The 20,802-nt window shown below is 48.1% G+C and overlaps 1 protein-coding gene across 2 annotated transcripts in view; it reads right to left on the minus strand.

Annotated features, from left to right (window-relative positions):
• EBF2 (EBF transcription factor 2) overlaps window positions 1–17,925 on the minus strand; it is a 191,607-nt gene extending 173,682 nt beyond the window's left edge. Inside the window, exons 1-6 of one of the 2 annotated variants that reach the window (XM_045853522.1) lie at window positions 17,704–17,925; window positions 15,094–15,250; window positions 13,948–14,011; window positions 13,608–13,663; window positions 13,049–13,122; window positions 6,744–6,812 (exon numbers count right to left, since the gene is read on the minus strand). In XM_045853522.1, coding sequence (XP_045709478.1) covers window positions 6,744–6,812; window positions 13,049–13,122; window positions 13,608–13,663; window positions 13,948–14,011; window positions 15,094–15,250; window positions 17,704–17,834 — 551 coding nt within the window. In that variant the 5' untranslated portion in view covers window positions 17,835–17,925. Of the gene's footprint in view, window positions 1–6,743; window positions 6,813–13,048; window positions 13,123–13,607; window positions 13,664–13,947; window positions 14,012–15,093; window positions 15,251–16,151; window positions 16,560–17,703 lie in introns of those variants that run through there. The other variant, XM_045853523.1, reaches the window with a different exon arrangement.
• Between the last annotated feature and the right edge of the window lie 2,877 nt (window positions 17,926–20,802).

Consider the following 20,802-nt stretch of genomic DNA (forward strand, 5'->3'; position numbering starts at 1 on the left):
ACTAACCCAACCAGAGCAATGAACATCATAACTTTTCAGCACCACCTCTTTAATCAGGAAAAGGAGAGTCATTTTCTCAAAGGAAGTTTCATTTCTTCTTTACCACTTGGCTCAGGCTGTCATCTGGTGAAGTGCTTCAACCTAATGGGACATTTTTTTCCTTCACCAACAAGTGAACAAGAGTCCTTTCTCCTATACCTGTGTCTCCCTGAAATGACTAAGAAATTAGCAAAGGTTTTACCCCAAAACAAAGGAAGGAAAACATGAAAGAATGGTGCATTCACTTTAGGTAGATAATGTGTTTTTTAGTGAAAAAAACTAAACCCTCCCTGAGGGAATGGAATTTTCACTAAAACAAAAACAAAAAAAAAAACATTGCCTGGGGCCAGGCTTTTGTGGACTTCACAGCACTGGTCTCCCCTCCCCTGGAGATGGGGCATTTGGGCAGAGGAGGCAAATATGAATAGGTCCCATAAATTATTGATGAGCAAGGATGATGACTTAGCATGTCTGACACCCTGACCTAGCCCCTCAGCTAGAATCAGGGCATTTAGAGCTGGAAGGTAATGTTAAGATCACCCATGAATCCAGAGCACCTCATTTTATACCCAGGGAGATTGAGGCTCCCTGAGGCAGCCCATGGCCTCTGTAACATTAAGCAGCTGTTTAGTGAATGACCTGGGGCCAGAAGCAGGTGCCCTGGCCCTAGTGGAGAGACATTTCTACTACACTATAATGCCTCTCTGTCACACAGTCGAATATGACTTGTACAGTCTCCGAGTTAAATGATGCTTTAGGGACATATGACACCCACCACTTCTCAGACAACAGATCCCCTCTCCAGTGTTCCTATTGGGAGTTCTTCCAGACCATGTTCACCAGGTGTTCCCATTCTTCAACAGCCCTGAATTCTGGGAAGTCTTTACTTCTATTACATCAAAGTCTTCCCTGCAACTTTCACCTATTGAGGACAGTTCAACTTCACCACTGAAACTAGTTATGTGACTTTGGCCAAATTATCTAACTCCTTAAGACTTATTTTTTTCCTCTGTAAAACTGAGAATTTTCTCAACCATGAAGATTAATTAAGAAGATTATTTAATACAAATTCTTTACCACAATGCCCAGCATACACAGGTGCCAATTAAATATCAGATAAATGTTGACCATTGCTCTTGTCCATCCTTCTCAGAGACAGAATTCTCATTCAGGAGGTCTCACTACTGATAGATCTGACTCATCCATTCCAGGAAGAGGGAATGAATGGGGTTACAAACTAGCCTGAGTGGCCTAGGATGTCAGGAACCTACTGGACTTTGTGGACATGAATCTCACCAAGAGGTGAACTCTTGCTATTTCCCTAGTACTGCTTCTATGATGAAAGACACAGTGGGGTTACAAGCAGAATCTATATCACAAATCAAGAATGGATTACTATCAATTTTGTTTGATAAATTAACAAAAAGAAAAACTCCAGGGTTCAGGATTAACGCAATACCCTCTAGCATGCAAGAAGATCAATAAGAGCTTTACTTGACACAGTTATCGTCCAAACTTTCCCATCCCACAAATGCCTCTTTCCTGGAGTTAAGTGGTACACTGGAGAGAGGAATGACCCAGAGGAAAAAGGATTCAAGCACCTGGAACAAGGCAGTTGGTGGGGCAGAGAGAGATGAGAAGAAGATGTGTTAGATGGCCAGGGAACATTTACAAGAAGCCTGGACCAGAGGAGAAAGCATCAGCTGACAATGCCTACAGAGATGATGGCAGAAGAAAACTTCATTTAAGAGAAAAAAGGCATACCCATTAGGATGGCAACTCTCAAACAAACAAACAAAAAACCCCAACAATATGAAAACAAGAAAATAGCACGTAATGTGGAGAGGTAGGGAAGTTAGAACCTGCGCTGTTGGTGCAAATGGGAAATGGTGCAGCCACAACAGAACTATATGGCAGTTCATTGAACTACACTATAGTCCAACAACCCCACTTCTGGGCAGACACCAAAAAACCCTGAAAGCAGAGACTCAAAGAGACATTTGTCCACCATGCTCATAGCAGCCTTATTCACAAGAGTCAAATTCTGACACCTGCTACAACATGAATGAACCTGGAAGACATTATGCTGAGTGAAATAAAGGACAAAAGCTATATATATAGTTCCATGTATATTCAGGTACTTGGAGTAAGTGGTCAAATTCATATAGACAGAAAGTAGGTGGTGGGAGGTCAGGGCCTGGGAAGAAGGGAGAATGAGGAGTTGCTGTTTGGTGGCATGGAGTGTCAGTTGTGCAACATGAAAAGAGTTGTCTAGATGGGTGGCTTTGGTGGTTGCACACCAGTGTGAATGGATGCGGTAATTCTGAACTGGACACTGGGTTAAGATGGCCAATTTTACACTGCGTGTATTTTGCCACAATTAACTTTTTAGGAAGAGGAAGATAATATCAGGAAAACCCCTCATGGGCAACTGAACACCAAATATTTCTGAGGAAACCTTTGAATGAGAGTCATTCTGTTGTTTGTTTGGCTTCTTGAAAAAGAAAACGAACACAAACACATCATCTCTTAAAATGGTCAGAAATAGAGGAGACCCATGTCCCAAGACAAAAGACTAGGGTATTTAGCAAATGAAAAATAGGTTGGAACTGCCCTTTTAATTGAAAATATCACCCTGGTTGGTGTGGACCAAAGGATCGCCACTTCAATTCCCAGTCAGGTCACATGCCTGGGTTGCAGGCCAGGTTCTCAGTAGGGGGTGCATGAGAGGCAACCACACATTGATGTTTCCCTCCCTCTCTTTCCCCCTCCATTCCCCTCTCTAAAAACAAATAAACAAAATATTTTTAAAAAGAGAGAGAGAGAGAGAGAAAGAAAGAGAGAAAGAAAGAAAGAAAGAAAGAAAGAAAGAAAGAAAGAAAGAAAGAAGGAAAGAAGGAAGGAAAGAAAGAAGGAAAGAAAAGAAAGAAACCTACCAGCATACACATGGGCAGAAGCAGCCTTCAGAGATTCAAAGAGAAATCTTGTGGTCTCCACCCATCTGACTTTTAATAGGGCTGCAACCAACTGGACTCTTTTTTTTCTTCTCTCACATTGGTGACACTTTCCCTAAAATCCTCCTCCCATGAACTACTAGATGACCTTGAGCCCTAGAGTTTCAGTAGATCTACAGAAGCTTCCAGAGAGAGAGAGCTCAGCCCATGAAAAACTATGTTGAATTAGAGCTTCTCTCTGAAACCACAGAATGCAAACCAGTATTTTTTTTTTACCACACACAGCTCTTCATAGACAAGATTGAGGTGGACCACCACAGTCAGGATGTTGTTTTCATTGTTGTTTTCATTTTGTTCTGTTCTGTTGGGTTTTTCCAAAGAGGGACTTTGAACTTTTACACTAAAGCCCACAAGCCCTCCTCTGCTCTCTGCACACACACATCTGACAGTAAAGGAAGGCCCTGCTACAAGGCGCAGGGACTCACAGCAGGCTCCGAGGGGCTGCTCGTTGGCCTGGCTGTTTGGAGTGGGGTGTGGTGCCCAAGAATGCATAAAAGCATGCTGGAAAGACAACTGAAAATAAAAATTAAATTTACATTTCTAGAGAGATCAGGCAGGAGTAATTTAACAGGGAAAAAGAGTTCCCAATCTGGAGCTAAGTCTTAGGAAATGGGGAACTATGTCTCCACAGGGTTGCCCTGTTGCAAAATCCAATGATATCCAATTAAGGAGCCACAAAGTAGCAAAAGCTATTTTTTTAATATTTCAAGCAGCCTGTTAGAAACTGAATATCTGCCCAGGATGTAGTCACATGGACTAAGTGAAAGGTCAAGTTGTTTTCTGGTTGAGCTGGAAGTCGATCATGTCAGCAGAGTAACATGACAGAGCATGTCTCATCGGGGTCAAAAACTTTGACTGGCCACTGATGAGATCAAGGGCGTTTCTGGGATGAGTTTCTTTTTTGCCATTCTGTTATATGTCTTTGACTAATGAAAATGGAATGACAGCTGAATTAGTCTTGTCAAGTGCAGTTTGGCAAGCAGAATTTTGCCAAATCCTGGATTCACAGAGAAAAAAAAACAAAGGAGTCGTCTCGGGTGGTGAGAAGTTTGGGACTCGCTCTGGGGCCCCCTCTTCCCCTCCCCAGAGCACGCACAATTCCCTGGGAATGAACAGGGTTCCCTGGGGCCACAGTGGAGCGTGCCTGTTGTGTGAGAAAACTCCAAGAGAGACAGTGTAAATTAACTGCATCTGGTTAGACTGAGCCAGGAGGGGGAGGAGATAATTAGTTGGCATTGTAGGAACAAGGGCAAAGAAGAGAGTTCTATATTTACTCAGAGGAAATCCAAAATAGACTACTTTGCACCCGTTTGGTGTTCCAGGGTGATCTGGACATCTCCCAGTCAGTCAGCAGGCATTGAACCCAGGGACCAGACACACCACTCCACCAAACCTGGGATGATGCCACCCACCCAGCCCACCTCCAACAGACGAAGGAGAGAAGGCTAAGGGAAGCCCAAAAGACGCTCAGCAGCAATAAAACAAGACTCTGGTTTTACGTCAAACAAAAGCCCTGCAATGAACAAACCAAATAAATGCATCTGTTTATAATAAAATGGGTTGTCTAAAAACCTGATATTGATCAATTTATAGTGCCATTTGGTGGGTATGTGTAGATGTGAAACATTTCAGAAGTAACACATATTTCAAGTGATGCAGAGGTGTCATGGGACTGCTTTACTGTGCAGAGGATGGGAAAACAAATGCCATGCTCCCATAAAGCTCCATAATATGCTGTCAAGATAGAGTTTCCACCTTCTTGGAAGAATTCAAGGCATCTTAGCACCAATGACAAAGGCATCATACGTGAAAATCTTTTCTCCCATAAGTGCAAAAAGACTACTTCCTTTTGTACATATAACATGTGTATTGCATGGAAGCACATGGAAGCATATTCAGCTGTATCTGTGGGTGCAGGTCTATGTAGTTTCTTGCATTAAGAGCTGCTGCTCAGTGCAGAGTCATTGGGATGCACGCTCATGAGATGTAAGGTGCAGGTGAGCAATTACGGGTTCACAGGTGTTTCTGAAGCTGCATTAAGGGGTGTTTATTACAAGAAAAAAATGTAACAATGATGAGGTTTGGGTACCTGCGAGAAAGGACAGTTGAAAAAGACCAGATAAAGATTAGATAGCTTGGGGTGCATGCTGGAAAGGACTGGCTCTGTGTCTAGGCTGCTCTCATGTCCTTCTGATTCCCCCAGAGCTTCCCAAGGGTGGCCTGGAAGGAATGCCCCATGCAATCAGCACACCCAGCTCACAGAAGTCAGGACAGAGCGTGCTGGGGGAAGGTGACTGTGGCGGCGAGTGGGGCACAGGCCAGGAGTAAGGATACTGTTTTTCAGTGCCAGCCCTGCTCCACCCAGCTGCACATACATGGGCAAGCCATGTCACCATCCCCAGGTTCAGTCTCTTCATCTGTCAAATGAAGAAGATGCTGACCCCAGTGAGTGCTTGCAGCTCTTTAATATTAAGCTTCCATGCACTTTCAGGAAAACCAAAGAAATTCCATATAGCTCCCTAATGCCATCTCAGGAGGTCTCATGTGGACCTCCTGAGATGGCGGAGTCACCAAGCACACATGACAAACATTTTACACTTGGCTCTCATCCTCTCCTGAGCATTTCAGAGAATGCTGCAAGACTGCCGTGCTGTTTCTGTCACCTCCTGAAACCTGCAGAAGCGGGCAGTACCCTCTAGCCTTTCCCTCCATGACACCACTGAAGAACAGAGGTGCTGAGTGTTTTGTCCAAGGTCAGCAGCTAAGGCAGAGTCAGAATTCCAGCCTTCTCATTCCTAGGGCTATGCTATACTTTCCACGAAGAAACCAAGCTGGCTTTCTGGGAAGAATGCCAGAGGTTCCATTCTCCCAGCTGAGAATTCATTGGGATATTGGAATAACAACTTTGGAGACTGTGGTCTCTCCAATCCATTTCAGGACCTGGCTAGAAACATGAAAACCCAAAGAAAGAAGCAAGAGGGAATTATTCTGTTTTTTAATGAAAGAGAAAAAATTAGGGGTGGGAATATGGGATTTCTTAAAAATTACCTGATTGCTAGAAGTTAATTTGGTATTTCTTCGTTGGTTTGTAAGTTCTGTTTCCAATCACAAAAATAGACAGCTGAGGATGCCGAAATCACATTTCAATGAATTAGCATCTTGTCCCAAAGAATCTTACCCACTCTGAATATCACATAGAACCCAGAATGCAATCCCTGTGGTAGAAAGGAATCTCCCTCAATGCAATGGGGAACTTGTCATAATCCCCTAAACCGTCATCTAAATTGGAAGTCTTCAAGCCCAACAGCAATCACTGAGAATGATAAAGGGGCTGCCACTCACTGGAGGCATACTGCTTCTTTTAGGAAGCTGACTGAGGCCCTGCCCTGCTAGATAGGAGAGGTGGCATCCTCTCCCATCCATTACCATGCACACACTTCTTGTTAGGCTGAAGCCAGTGCCCCCGGAAAAGAATCCCATCACAGATATAAAGACACAAGTTCAAAAAGGAAGGTTCTGACTTCTTCCAAGAAAGGCCAACCAGAACAAGAAAATCCATGTTGAACCCATGTCATGCCTTGAAGATAACATGAAATGAACCTTACGGCAAAGCCCACATGATCAGTACTCAGAGCTGAGATTCACAAAGGAAAGAAAGCAGAAATGATTTTCAAACACTTTTCCCCCTACCTGTCGATGATGACAGGGTCTGAAGGAGTCTCATTTCGGTTTCCACAACTTTTCTTTTCGCAGCATCGACTAGATGGGGAAGGAACAAAAAGAGTAAAAGAAATTGGTTAAAATCAAGAAAATACAATAAGCATCGAGTGTAAGAACATTCACAAAAGTGAATATGTCCTGTTAGCATCTTCATGATCAACTACTTGAGAGCAGAATTTGCAGTCATATTTAAAAACAACAGTGAACTTGAAGCCCAAAGACATTCACTTAAATTCTCACTCTGTGACTTAAAAACTGGGTAATTCTTAGCAAATGACAACTTTCCCAAGAGCTGTATTTGTAATCAGAATCATGGACAGCTGGATTTAAAAATCTATAAGGTTATTTCCAGCTCAGCATTAAATGATTTTATGACTGTATATTTTAGATCTTTGTGTCTTAATGTATATTTGAAGAAAGATGGAGAAGGAAAATGTATAAAATAGACCCCAAGCAGCTGACTGGATTATTGTCAAACTTATTTCTCAAAAGAACTCAGTGTACTTTATAAACGTGCATGCATTCATTCACTTCTATCATTTTCTAAATATGAAGAGCAGAACTATGATGTATACTTTAGACTAGGAAGAAAACTATAACATGATAGCTCCAGTCATTGTCACCAAGTCCGTAAGAGAAACGGCAATGGATGTAGAAGTCCATCTTGAAAACACTACCTCCCTACACTTGCACCTATGAAGGGCTGGCTGCCTGGTAGACACTGCAAAATGCAAGAGAGGAGGGAGAAGTCCTGGAACAATTACAAAGATAGGAAGGACTCTGAAGGACCTGGGCAGGGAGCAAAATACTCTGCATGGGAGATCCAGACAATTGTAAAAGGGCAACGGAAGTTTGGTGTGGAGAAGCAATGGAACATGACATCCCTGTGTAGCCCCATTGCTCCTGTCTGGACCACAGACCTCTGAGCCCCTTTCAGCTCACACAAGCACAGGGACTTATGCGAAAAGCATGATCATCCACCCTGGATGCAGAATACATCAAATAACCCTTAGCAACAACAACACTGTCCTTCCCATGATAGCTTATCTGGAGCCAAAGGCTGATGCAGCCCAGCAGGAAAACTGTTAACGCAGAAATCGGGATCCCGGAGCCTAACCCAACTCTGTCCCAAACTGCCTGCATGAATTTAGTCTTATCTCTTTAACTCCTCCAGGGTTTGCCTCCCTATATATAAAATTAAAATGTTGGACTAGGTTATCTCCAGCGTCCCTTCTAGATTTCAGAAGTCCATGAGACTATGAGGTTCGCTGGTCACCCTCCAAACATGCCCACCCGGTGAGGAAGAGAGGGAGGCTGCACGGCAGCGGGAGACCCAAAGGCCTAATGGCCCAGCATCATAGATTCGCCCTCTGGTTCTCTTCAGTACTGTTACCATCTCAGATCCTCCACAGAATAATAAACAAACAAACAAACAAACAAATGTCTTACAACTTTTAAAATTCATCTCTCTCATGCTAGGATGTATGGATTATTTAGTGAACAATTTACCATTCTCAAAAAAATAGACTTTACTTCAGAGAGCTGCTTAAAATATTCTGCTGAATGGGCACAATGAGGTTTTATGAGATTTACTCAAATTAGTAGGAAGTAAAAGAAAAATTGTCTCAACTTACTTAAATACCAGAGCTTGCCCCGGGACTTTCTGAAATAATATTTTGCTTTTGAAATTATATTAGGCCTTAACTTTTAATATTTCAATCCATCCCAAGATTAACACCAATAAAAATGCCGGCCAGCTTCTCTGCACCCCTCACCTGAAGCCCTTGTGCCTCTTCCTACCTCCTACTTCCATCCATTTCTGTCTCCACCTCTGTGGTATATGTCAACAGAACCTCTGCAGCTCAGGCAAACCTTTGTTCTTAGCAATGCAATTTCAAAAGCCCCATACCTGCTAGTTACCTAAAGCCTTCTACCTAGGCTCCCCTTTGACACCATCAGCAAGTCAATCTAACCCAAATGGGTTTGAGGCTGGGTACAATTTAATTCCAACAGCACACACTATCAATCTGTTTAGTTTGAGAAGGAATGATTTTGGGGAGGCTAAGTTTGCAAAATTGCTCCGCTGAATTCAGCTGCTTTACATAGAAAGTTTCTCATGAGGAAAAGAAAAACAGATAAAAATATAAGCCTGGTGCCAGTGTAGTACCATGTGGGGATTCGGCTCAGGGAAGGAAATGATATTTAAAGAAAGTGCAGAGAAATTTCAGGGCCCAGTCTTCTATTTTTCCAACAGTGCCATATTTAATTATAATCTCTAATGTTAATAGCACAGAAAAAATTTAGAACACACTCACTTGGCCATTGCACTATAAGAATAAAGGGATACAAACAATAGGATTGGACTGTATTTGCCCCATTTGAGACCTTAAAATTTCTCTGGGTTTGCCAGAGCTAATTCTTGTTTTCTTTCTTTTTTAAAAAAGAAAAGTTCTCATCAACATGTCCTACTTATTCCTTATTTGGTTTCCTAAATGACATTCAGTCATCATGCCAGAATGTTAAGAGAAGCAACGGGAAGTGGAAAGTGAAAGATGTTCATGAACTACCTTCCCCAAACAATCGCTCTGGGATCAGGTATGTGGATAGTTGAGAGAGATAACTGAGTCCCTGAATTATGCAGATAACAAACTCACTTCCCCCTTCCCTTTGCCATATAGTCAAAGCCGGAGTGACCAAGTCCAGGTTCAGTTACTTTCATTAAAAAAGCTGTTTAAGGTTATTCCCTAACAAGCAAGTCTGTAAGTCTGAAGTTTTGTTTAGGGAAAAATAAATAAATAGGAGAAAGAGAGGAAGGAAGGAAGGAAGGAAGGAAGGAAGGAAGGAAGGAAGGAGAAAGAGTGGGAGGGAGGGAAGGAAAAAAGGAGGGAGGGAGGGAGGGGAGAGAAAGAAAAGAAAAGAAAAGAAAAGAAAAGAAAGAAAAGAAAAACGAAAAGAAAAGAAAAGAAAAGAAAAGAAAAGAAAAGAAAAGAAAGGCAAGGAGGAAGGAAGAAGAAGGGAGGGAAGGAGGGGGGAAGGAAGGAAGGAAGAAGGACAGAGGAAGGAAGGAAGGATGGATGGAAAGACGGAAGGAAGGAGGAAATAGAAGAAGGAAGGAAAAAGAAGGAGGGAGGGAGGGAAGGAGGGAGGAAGGAATTAGACAAAGAGAAGAGGAAACTGAACTTGGCACTAGGTAAAGACTGTGTTCCCAAACTACCACAGAGAGGCTCAGAAGTGCCCTTTTTTCCTACTGAATGAAAATGAAAGCTCTTCCCTTACTCCTCTTGGGCTTGGCTTGCTTTGGTTTATTTTATTCTAGTGCTTGTTTGGAGAACTTTTTACCTGAAATACTCTCCATTTGCTAATAGGCCTCTTTCATTCTCCTATCTCTTCATGGGGTCTTGACAGGGAAAGGGAAAAAACACAAGTTGGGGGTGGGGGGAAAATGAGAAATTTTATCCCAATTCTGAATCTTACCTGAATTTTTCAGAAAGGATAAAGAAGGTGGAAGAGGGATGGCTAGAAAGGAAAAAAAGCCCTGGCCACGGACACAGAATGTCCAGTCAGCCGAACTCCTGCTCAGGAGGAGCCAGTATGCCCTTTCCCCTCCAAAATCGTTTTTAAAATTCAACCCTCAACTTTCAAAAATCTGTCTCTAATTTCAAACTCAAATAAGCGCACAGCATGGTGGCTTTTGTTTTGTTTTCTTCTCCCCCAACTCCTCCCTGCGATTGCATAACAAAAGTGTCTAAATTCACACCATCTGGCCCATAAAGACACTGGCCCCACTGCCCGGCTGGCCCATCTGATTAGGGCCCTGTCTAGCCTGCGCCTGGTGGGGAAAAGTCACAGCTGTGGGCTTTGCTCTGCTCAATACAACTCTGTTATTAGCCAGCTGTAGGCCTCGAGACGACTTCTGTTCAAATTATAATATCTTTTAACCCTCTGAGCATTTGAGGGCACAGGGGTGGCTGGCAGCAACATAACAACTAGATTTCTCCTTGCTGATAATTGGCAAAATGAACTAAAGCAGAGAAGAGGGAAGCGGAGACAGTTGGGGAAGGGAGAAAGTTATTCATAAAGCGATTTATATTGTTTCCCTCCTCAAAGCTAAACGCTAATTTATGAACTTTTGACTGAAAATTACAGAACATAAAACCATGCCGGGAAATTCCCAGGTATGCCCAAGAACACCCACCAGACAAACGAGACCCAGTGTCATACCGGAGGAGAAACGGCCTCCAACTGCCCCCTGTGTCCCTGACTGCTGTAACTGGCTCTTGAAACGAAGACAAGGAACTTTTCCCCCCAACAGAAGACCCAACCAGCTCGGATGGACACATGCAATGAGAACTTGCCCTTTACATGCATCCAGCATTTGGCACTACCCAGCTCATCTCCCAATACACACGAACACACACACTACAGAGACAGTGCCCATGCACGGATCGTTTGTTTACTCATAATTAATATTTGTTTTAAAGTCTAGTTGGGAAAAAATAGCAGAGCATCTCTTCCCAGGTATCAAATGCAGGTAATTTACAATACATTAAATTTTTATATTGTGTTACTAATGCAGCCTAAACTAGAAGCTTTAAAAATTGATGCTCCTACTTAAACAGCATAAAATGAGGAGGATTTGATTGGGCTTAAAAATAAAAATGTCAGCCTTAAATACAGCTGGATGAGGCATACAAGTATTACTTAAAATAATAGGTATAATTCATCAGACAATGGGCCAATTTGGGGTGTTCTTTCCTTTTAAGAAGATAATCTTTCCAAACAAAGACATTTAAAAGTATAAAGAGAAGTTTTTAAAGAGCACCCTGACATTAACCAATGGAATCAAAGTGTTCTGACTATTTAACCTAGGTATTGCGTGCAAGTTCATCTTGGAATTGTTTTCTTTCTAAACTGATCTGTCAAGGGGCCCTGGGATAACGAAGCAGCTCTCTGCTTACTCCATCGGCCAGCACCTCACCCGGCTACTCAGGAAAGGAAGCCCCACTCCCTTAGCTCTGGCAGAGTTGAACTTTGCATTTGGCAAGGTTTGTTTTTCTAATACTTGGTCAAAACCAAAACAAGCGTGTCTGATTGTTATGTTTCTCCCTGACTGGGTTGAGAGGGAGACAGGACTGCCAGGAGCTGACCATAAAAACAGCCCGAACTACATCAGCCACGGCCAGCAATTACCCAAAAGTAACAAGCCTGGAGTTGAGAGACACTGAAGCAATAGTGGAGGGAGGGAGAACTGAGGCTTTCACTCTAACCAGAGATTTTGGAGGAAGAGAAGCATGTATGGAATAAAATAGTTACATTTTTATACTAAAATCACTACATCTTTCCAGAGATCCCTTTTTATAGAAAACTCTCCTTTGCTGTGGGATCCTCAATACCTGGGAAAACGAGGCACTCAATAAACATTAGTTGAAAGAAAGTGTATGAATTAATTTCTTCTAATTTTTTTTACTTCCTTCTAGTCAAGTAGAAGAAAGACTCTAAATGGAATGGCTTGGTCTCTGGAAAGAAGATGGGCAAAAGTTCAGAGAGAGATTCCAGGAGACTGCACCTCTCACAACTCAGCCATCAGAATCCAGCTGTTGCTCCAGACCTCCCATCACTGGTTGGGAACCCCACTGATCTTTCTCCCCCTAGCGTCTCCTGACTTAAGAAACCCCTCTAGCAGCAGAAATCACTGGAGAAGCAGCATCCTGGGAGGAAGGAAGTGCTTCCACATCACCGCATCACCGGCAAGTGCCTCAGCTGGGGGCAGGCGCACCCTGGAAATGGGCTGCTGGACCCTCTGGTGGTCCCTTGTCCAGACTGTGAGTCCCCAGTGCTTTGACTCGGCAATGCCACTAGCAACCCTTCCTTGGAAAACTACCCCGAGCTTGCCACACAGGTGAAAAGTACCTCGTTGAGCCTCAAGGACTTCACTGGAGCGGAGACCGCTCAGGAACAGTCCCCCTCTCGAACTTGGCTGGGGGGAGCCCCATGGTGCCTCCCCTTGCTGCCACCAACTGCTGGACAGCAGAGACTGTCCAGGTGGGAGAAAACTCCAGAGACGCCTGGGGATGGAATCCCATGTGATTCTGGGTTTCCTTTTGGAGATGCCTTAAGAATCTGGCCTTTAGTATGGGAGGCACGTTATAGTGACTGGCTGAGCACCATCACTCCTGCATGTCCTGATGGGGACGCCCACCCACCCGCCTGCCAGCCAGGAGCTCGCTCCCCTGCCCAACTTGCTAACAAATCCCTCAGGACAAAGTAGCTCTTACCTGCACATGACCTCATGTGTCAGAAGAACGCGGCACATTTCTGGATTCTTGTTTTGCCCCTCGTAAGCTATGGGCTGTGAAGGAGGCAAGAGCAGGGAGGGAAGTTGTGAGGGGAGTGGGGAAAAAAAGAAAAGGGGGCTTCAGAGCAAGCCCAGAATTGGCTTTCCTCTCTCTGCCCACTGCTTCATTAGGAGTGCCCGCTGGTGGCATAGAGCCCAAGCTGACTCAAGCAAAATAATAATAACAAGCTTGCCCCGTCAGAACATATTTCTTGTAAAAGGCAATGTTTGGGGAAACTGAATCCTCCAATAATTGCTTACTCCTTCACCTGTTTGCTCACCACCCCTCACACCCAGCACCTCCCCACCCAGAAAGAAACAAGACAACTAGGGAAAGAGAAAAAAACTTTTTTCCAGAGTGGACAAGGTGTGAGTTGATGTGCACAGACAAGTCTAGTCTGACCCAGGAATTCACGGAGGGTGCAGGGAGGTCAGGGAAAGGCAGGGGCACGGGAGACAAGGTCCTGGAGAGGAGCAGCCAAGTGGACCTCGGGGCTCACCTGCTTGGTGACCGAGTCAATGAGCCTGACGTACAAGTCCTGCTCCGTGCGGACGCCTGTGAGGGAGGGGATGGGCACAAAGTAAGGACTTCCAGCCCCACTCTGGAAACCCCCAACCTGTCCCCACCTTGGGCCAGGCCCAAGAAGCTGCTCAGGGCTGTGGGTGGACCAGGTCCTGAGGGCAAAGACCACCCAAACAGCTCCCTGACCCTGACTGAGCCTCTCAAAACCTTGTTCTCTCTAGGTCCCACTACCTGCAAGCTACTGGGACAAGGTCAATTCCGCTTTCCTTGAAAGGGAAATGTGCGGCATGTGGACCCAGAGGATAAGGGGCACTCACCATTGCTGTAGAGGAGCTGTAACTTGTAGTGGGTGCCGTTGTTGGTCTTCTCATTGCCTTGTTCCTAAAAAGACAGCAGTGTTGGAATTTCTTGCTCTTAAGGCCCCCAAATGAGGGAACAAGGAAAGAGTGTATCCCTACACCCTCCCACGGCCTTTTACACCTACCCCCCAGCCTTTAACAACCCCCTGCCCAGCCCTGGGTTAAAGAGGCTGGAGCTTCCGCCCGCAGGACCACCTCCAAGACTTGCCACAGTTCTTGGCTATTTGACTCTCTCTAATTCTTTGTCCCTCTCTCTTAAAAATGTCCTCAGATTGTGACCCCACCAGCTGCAACAAACCAATATCATACCATCATTGCCTTTAACAGTCCCCACCCAACCCACCCGGTTCTGTCTGTCCTTAGGAAGTTGAAAGGTTTCCCTTGGCGGAGAGGGGAAGAGACCTTCATATGGAAGGGCCACATTAGTCCCTGTCCCAACAGGACGAGTGCCTCCGGGTCCACAAAAAGCAGGGACTGAGGCACAAGGTCAGGAGGGATCTCGGGAGCGCCTGCTCTAAGGCTCATATTGTACATCGGAGCAGACTGAGACCCAGAGAGGGCAAGAGATTTCCCTTGCATCATACACCGGCTTCCTTTGGTATCAAATGAAGCTCCAAATCTGGTCTGGGTTGGGAGCCAGAGGTTGGGGAGCAAGAGTGGGAAAGGAGTCTCAGTGGGTAAGGGGGGGCCAAGGCTGGGCTCTGGGTTTCCACCTGGTTGCTACCCCGCTCTTCAGGAGCAAGCAGGTGCAAAATAACCAAAGTAACACAGAGAAGGGCAGTGCAGTCTTGGGTATACTTTTAAACCACGCTCTAGTGGGAAGGGCATTTGCACAGATCAGTCCATGACCAGTTCTGCTATTGACCCAGAGGCTGGGTGCTAGAGCCACCAGCGCCCCTGCAGCAAGTGGTGGGTGCACTGGAATGGGGGCGGGAGGAGGTACACAGAAATCGACTGATTTAGAGGCTGCGAGTGAGAGGCCTCGATTTATCATATCCCTGATGATGTGAACAGAAAAGTGTCGCAAGTAACAGATGGAATCTTTAGTGCTTTGCAAGGAGGTAGCCTTTAGGCCACCAGAGGAAGAAGGGGACTTCCACTTACTTTGTCGTTCTCCACAAAGTCTACGAAGGCTGTGCGCTCAATCTCCACCGGCTGCCCCTGCCTGTCATAGAGCGCCAGGACAAAGTGAAAGAAGTTGGATTTCCTCAAGTTGGAGGGAGGCTGCTTCTCAAAGTGGGCCCGGGACAGGGCGACTCCGCTGTGCAGGAAGAAACAGGGGGACATTGGGAGCAGGAAAAGAGAAAAAGACACAACATTACCAGCTTGCCCATGCAGCCCCACAGAGGGTCAAGGGTCCATGTCCCAGGTCAAGAATCCTGGACACCTGGAGTCTTTTTTTCAATTCAGATTTAGAGGAGGATCCTTAGAAGAGTCTCTGTGGCCACAGGGGTCAGGTGGCAGGGCTGACCCTTCTAGCCTCTGCTCATCCCAGCGTCTGGCAGCTTACTGTCAGGCCTTCAGTAGAGACCAAAGGATCCTGGCTGCACAGCAAGGCTCAGACCGGTCCTCTAGGCAGGAGCCTGAATCTTGTCCTGCAGGGTCTCCTAATCTATCCTATCAGGTGTCCACCGAATACGTCAGGAATTGGAGCTGGGCCCCGGGGCTTGGGAAATAAGTGCCTTGTTACTTTTGAAGAGGGGACCGTTTTACTTCATCTTCACTTGAGTTGGCTGTCTGAGGGCTACTGCCCATAACGCCCCCCACCATGGTATCTCGGAAAGGTGGTGGGTGAGAACCCAGGGTGGGGCAGGAAGCCCAGAGCCCAAGCCTCAGCTCTACTGGGAGAGACCTCATCTCCTGTTTTCCCTCGCTCTTCCGAAAAGTTGCGCCCAGGGCCGTGGCAGGGTGGAATCCCGGAAACCAGTCCTAGGAATCGAGGGCCACCGGGAACGACCTGATCCTGGGCGCTCCACCCCCAGAACTGCTGAGCTTGGAGACGCCAAAATGTTATTAAGAGGCAGAGAAAGTCGTCGCCTGGGACCGAGGGGAGCCTAGCTCCAGTCACATCTACCCGCGGTGCCAGCCAAACCCGCGGACTGCGAAACCCAAGTTGGAGGACCCGAGAGGTGCCCTCGAGCTTATTGAGTGTGTATACACACCTCCCTGCCGACCTGTCGCGGCTCCGGGTGAACTGGCCGCCAGCTAACATTTAACAGGAGACTCCCGGCCCAGGCGAGCGCGCAGATGGCTGGAGCTGCCCCGCGGCGCTGGGATCTCTGGACCTCTTGCCCCAGGGCGTGAGCACTTTTCACTCTTTTGAAGAGTGTAAAATTTTGCTAGAATACCCCACTCGACCTGCCTGTTCCGATTTCAGTATGTATTTGAAGCAGGGAAAGAAGGAAAGCAGGGTTGGTGTCTTTAAGCAGCTCAGCGGAGGAAATGCGCCGTAGAGCCGGCTCTGTGGAACTGCCTGATCCCCCTCTGCCTGCAGACCTACGAGCTCCAGACGGCTACGAAAAGCCGCTGCCACTCCGGTGTGTGGTGTGCGGGAGTGATCCGGGCGCGTCCCTGGCTTGGACCGGAGGGATGGAGCCGCCGCCCTCCCCGGAGCGAGGCGAGTTCTGTTTCCTGTCCTCCGAGTGTGCCAGCTGGTTCGCTCTACCCGGGACACCTGGAGACCATGGCCGGCTAGGAAAGGAGGACTTTCTCGGCGTGATGTCGGGACTCGGAGAGGGACAACCAGGAGAGCGGATGGAGAGGCTGGAGTGGTGGGAAGAAGTTCGTGGGCTCTTTGGGGTAAGGGCACTTTCTCTTGCAGACAAGGACGTGGGGACCACAAATCCCAGCTCAGCAGTGATGACGAGCAAGGGAGAACGGAATGTCGTCGCTGGGTGGCCTTCTGGGCCAGGCGTTTACCATCTCAGCACACGGACGCTGAGAAATACTCAACTTCAGGGACTATCGGCTGGTGATTCCGGGCGTTTGCGGCCAGCTCTTCTACTCGCCGTTCTTCTTCTGCAGTTTCTTCAACTGTTATTCCTTCGCCTTTTCCCTTTAATCTCTTCTTTCCCCTCAACCCTCCAAGATGCTTCTGGCCCACCGCTGTATCTCTGCACCTGGACCCGCCAGCCTGCCCCCTCCCAAAGCTCCCGGCCGCTTTGCCTTCCCAGGAAGCCGCTCCTGCCTTTCCGTCTCCTCTCGCCACCGCCGCCATCTGCCCGCTGGGCTCCCGGCCTCCAGGAATCGCCCGACAATAATAGGCAGAAGGGGCTCTAGCAAGCGGCTTGGCGGAGCCTGGCAGTTGAGGGGAAGCCGGCTCTGGTCCTCAAGCTGCACTCCCGGCCAGGCCCTACTCTCTGGGCAAGGAGCTGAGCGGCGAGGCGTTGGATGCTACTCTGTTATTTTTCCTCCCAAAGAGTGGTCTGTGGGGAAGGAGTGAGGGAGAAACACAACGACCCAGGCAGTTCAGAAACTCGAATGTGAGCTGCAGGGTAAGCGTTCCCCTGACTGCCCCGACCTGCCTGCCCGAGGGCGAGCCCCAGCGCGAGGGGCCAGGGCAAAAGATGCGGGGGAGAGAAAAAGAGACAGAGCGAGCGAGCGGGGGTGGGGTGGGGTGGGGGGGAGGGCGGACAGAGAGAAACCGAGACAGTGGAAGAGAGCAAACGAGCTAGAGACTTTGAGAGCATAATAATTGTGCGACAGTCTGGTTACCTCTGCGCCGCAACATTAGCGTCCACCACGCCGACATTCCGGACCCAGGACCTGACCGAATCCATCTCGGCGCCCAGCGATTTCTCTTTCAGAGCTGGTCCTCTTCCTAAAGTATCTTGAATCCCAAACATTTAAAAAAGTCTGATCTGTCTCTTTAAAAATAAGAGTTACGACAATGTCCTTACTGTTCCCAGCGTTGTCACCAAACTGTTTCCTCCAAAGCAATCCCCCCGCCCCCCAAAAAAGGGATCAAGTGCTGAAGTTTGAGTCCCTCTTGGAAAGATAACCCGTCCTTTGCTTCCCGCGTGAGATGCGGACTGGTATAAAGTTTGGGTTTTTATCCTCCACAAGTTCAGATCTGCCACCTCAGGCCCTCTGTCCTAGGTCGCTCGCATCCTTTCTGCGGCGACGCTGCCTTCAGAAAGTGATCACAATTTAGAAGCATCACCTGTTCTGGAAGAAACAGGAGGAGATTGATGGCTGCCTAATCTCTCCCCCTTCCTCCTGGTCCCCCACCCTCCCTGCTCCTCCCCACCGCTCCAATTTAGAAAAAAAAAAAAATCCCCAACAGGATCAGTTGTAAAAGGAAGGGGGAAGACCCAGAGCCGAGAGGAGGTGGTGGCTGCGAGCACTTCGGAGCTGGGCTGCAGTCGCTCAAGGACCCCATGAATGGGTTACTACGGCCTTGGCAGCAGGAGGCGGAGCCGCGGCCCGATAAGGAGCCTCATTTGCATGGACGCTCTGGATTGGGCGACGCTGGGCAGGCCGGGCCCACGTCCTCTGGCGGCGCGCGCCACGCTCTGAGGTGAAAGGGGACAGAAAGCTGTGGAAGCTGGTTGCGTCCTTGCTGTGCGTGCGTGGGATGGGGGCCCCAAATCCAGCTCTGTAGCTGGGTGGCCTGGGGCGCGCCCGCTCAGTCTGGACGCGGGAGCGGGGAGCCTCTGTGGATCCTGCCTCTAGGTGCAGATTTTTGTAGCCTGCGGGAAGGCACAGTCATTCCCTGGGCTTGGATCTTGCGCGTGTTTGTAAGAAAGCGGAGAGTGTGACCACATGTACTTGTGTTTTGTGCAAACGTTCCCCAGAGCAACCCACTTCCCTGAACCGCTTTCCCAAGTCTCCTGGAGTTACATGGTGACACTCAGGTTCTGTGTGCGGTTTACAAGTTGTTGAAAGAGAAGGGTGAATGAACGAAAGCGAGGAGGGGGCGGCTGGGGCGCGCGGGGGCAGTAAGAACAAGGCTCAAGTGCCATTCAAATAAATAGCGTGTCGGGGAAAACGGTCAAGGAGCTAAGGAAAATACCCCCAGGCAGATGCTTGTGCAAGTCGCACTCGTGCGGATGAGAGGTTGCTGACAGGTCGTGGCAGGCTTAGTGCGAGAGCTGCTCCGCATCGTCCCGGGAGCCCCCTCCGCCTTCCCCGCCCGGTTCCCGGAGCCCCGGAGAGCCAGAAGAGGAACTGCAGGGAGGCAGTGGGGGAGCCGCGGAAACTTTGTCCGCAGCGCGCGGTCGGTCGCCACGGCGCTGGCCGCGGGCTGGCTGGTGGCCCGGAGGCGGCGGCAGCTCCCCTAAACAGCTGAAACCCTAGACGGCTTTTTCACTACGCGCAGCTAGCGGTGCCTATTAAAAATCCTCCTGGCTGGGTGTTATTTTCTTGCTTCTCCTTTTGTATTCTGATCTGTGCATAGATCTGCTGATGAAATCTAGAACACCAGCGCGAAAACAGATTTGAAGACAATGAATGCAAATCTGTGCTCAAAGACCATCTGCCGTGGAGGAGACAAATCAGCTGTTCCTCAATTCGAGCGGCTGTGCCGGAGCCTCCCAGCCTCATTATGGAGAGGCCCTGGCGCAACCGAGGTTACATTCAGGGGACTTTCCCCTACCCAGGACGCCAATTTGAGCGTGAATTCACTCCCAACCACATCACTTAGGTGTAGGTGAGCGCTCATAAATGAACTGTGAGACTTTGCCGCTAGAGGACACAACGCTTTTGCAACTCGTTTGCCTGGGTGGACAGGAAGCTCGAACTTTTAGAAAATGCCGCTTTCCGGAGAAAGGGGCCCTTCCGCGACACCAGTCTTCCCTAGGGCATACGGCGACCCCAGACTTCGCCGGTGGATCGCGCTAAGGAAGCGCAAGTCTGTACTAACGGAGATTCACTTGAAAAACGACGGGGATAAGGAGGGAGTGTGAGGACCCTCTCTCTGCAAACCCAGGGTCCAGGGACTGGGTTACTTTAATAAAGGGGGTCGAGAACGTGAACCCTCCTCCTCTGGATAGTGCCTACTGTGGCACCACGACCCCAGGGCTCTGGCTTGGTCCTCCTTGTTGCATAACAAGGGCAGGGGAGCCATTAAGGGTGACTGGGCACCAGAATGTGCACCACAACTCTTGTAAAAAGCCCAGTGAGATGGGAGCCTTCCAAAGAAAGGAGACAGGGCTCGAAATTTGTGGGTCGTGAAACTAACTTCCGTGTTTCAACTAGGCAATTCTCTATTATACGCAGGGTTTATAGATATTTTCTGTCCCTGAAAAAAAACTAAGCACCCGAGTCCTTTACCCCGATTTACTCACTTTAAGTTTCTGCGAACCTTAAGTAACCACCCACCCCCATTCTCGTCCGTGGACTGTGCCCAGTAGAGGCAATGCCTCGGATTCCTTGGCGGAAAGTGTGGAGTAGCTCGTGAGCCCCTCTAGATGTGTTGATGAGCCCCGCGATTTTCTCAAAGGGCCTCTGATCAGCTGCGCCGCGACGTTACCAAGAGAGAACCGTGCACAACCGTCGGGGCCGGAGAGCGGCAATGGGTCCCGGGTTAGCCCGGACCGTCTGCCCCTCAGGCTGGGTTGGCTGAGGTTAAAGGGCACAGCCAGGTTTGAGGACGCTGGCTCTTCTCGCCCGCAACAGCTGCCATCTAAATTATGCCCCTCGGGAAGTGAATGAATTGGTCCTTTCTCCTGGCTCCTTGCTGCCCTCCCTAAACCAGACAGCCGCGCACGGCGGACGCCCCCACCCGCAGCTACCAAAGACAAGTTCAGTGGTCAAGTGCCCTGCCGGGAGGTAGTTTTGGAAAACCGTCGCCCCAGAACTTAAACCTGGGGT

The sequence above is a fragment of the Phyllostomus hastatus genome, unplaced genomic scaffold (genome assembly GCF_019186645.2).
Source record: "Phyllostomus hastatus isolate PE091 unplaced genomic scaffold, TTU_PhHast_1.1 phas_contig_98, whole genome shotgun sequence".
NCBI lineage: Eukaryota > Metazoa > Chordata > Mammalia > Chiroptera > Phyllostomidae > Phyllostomus > Phyllostomus hastatus.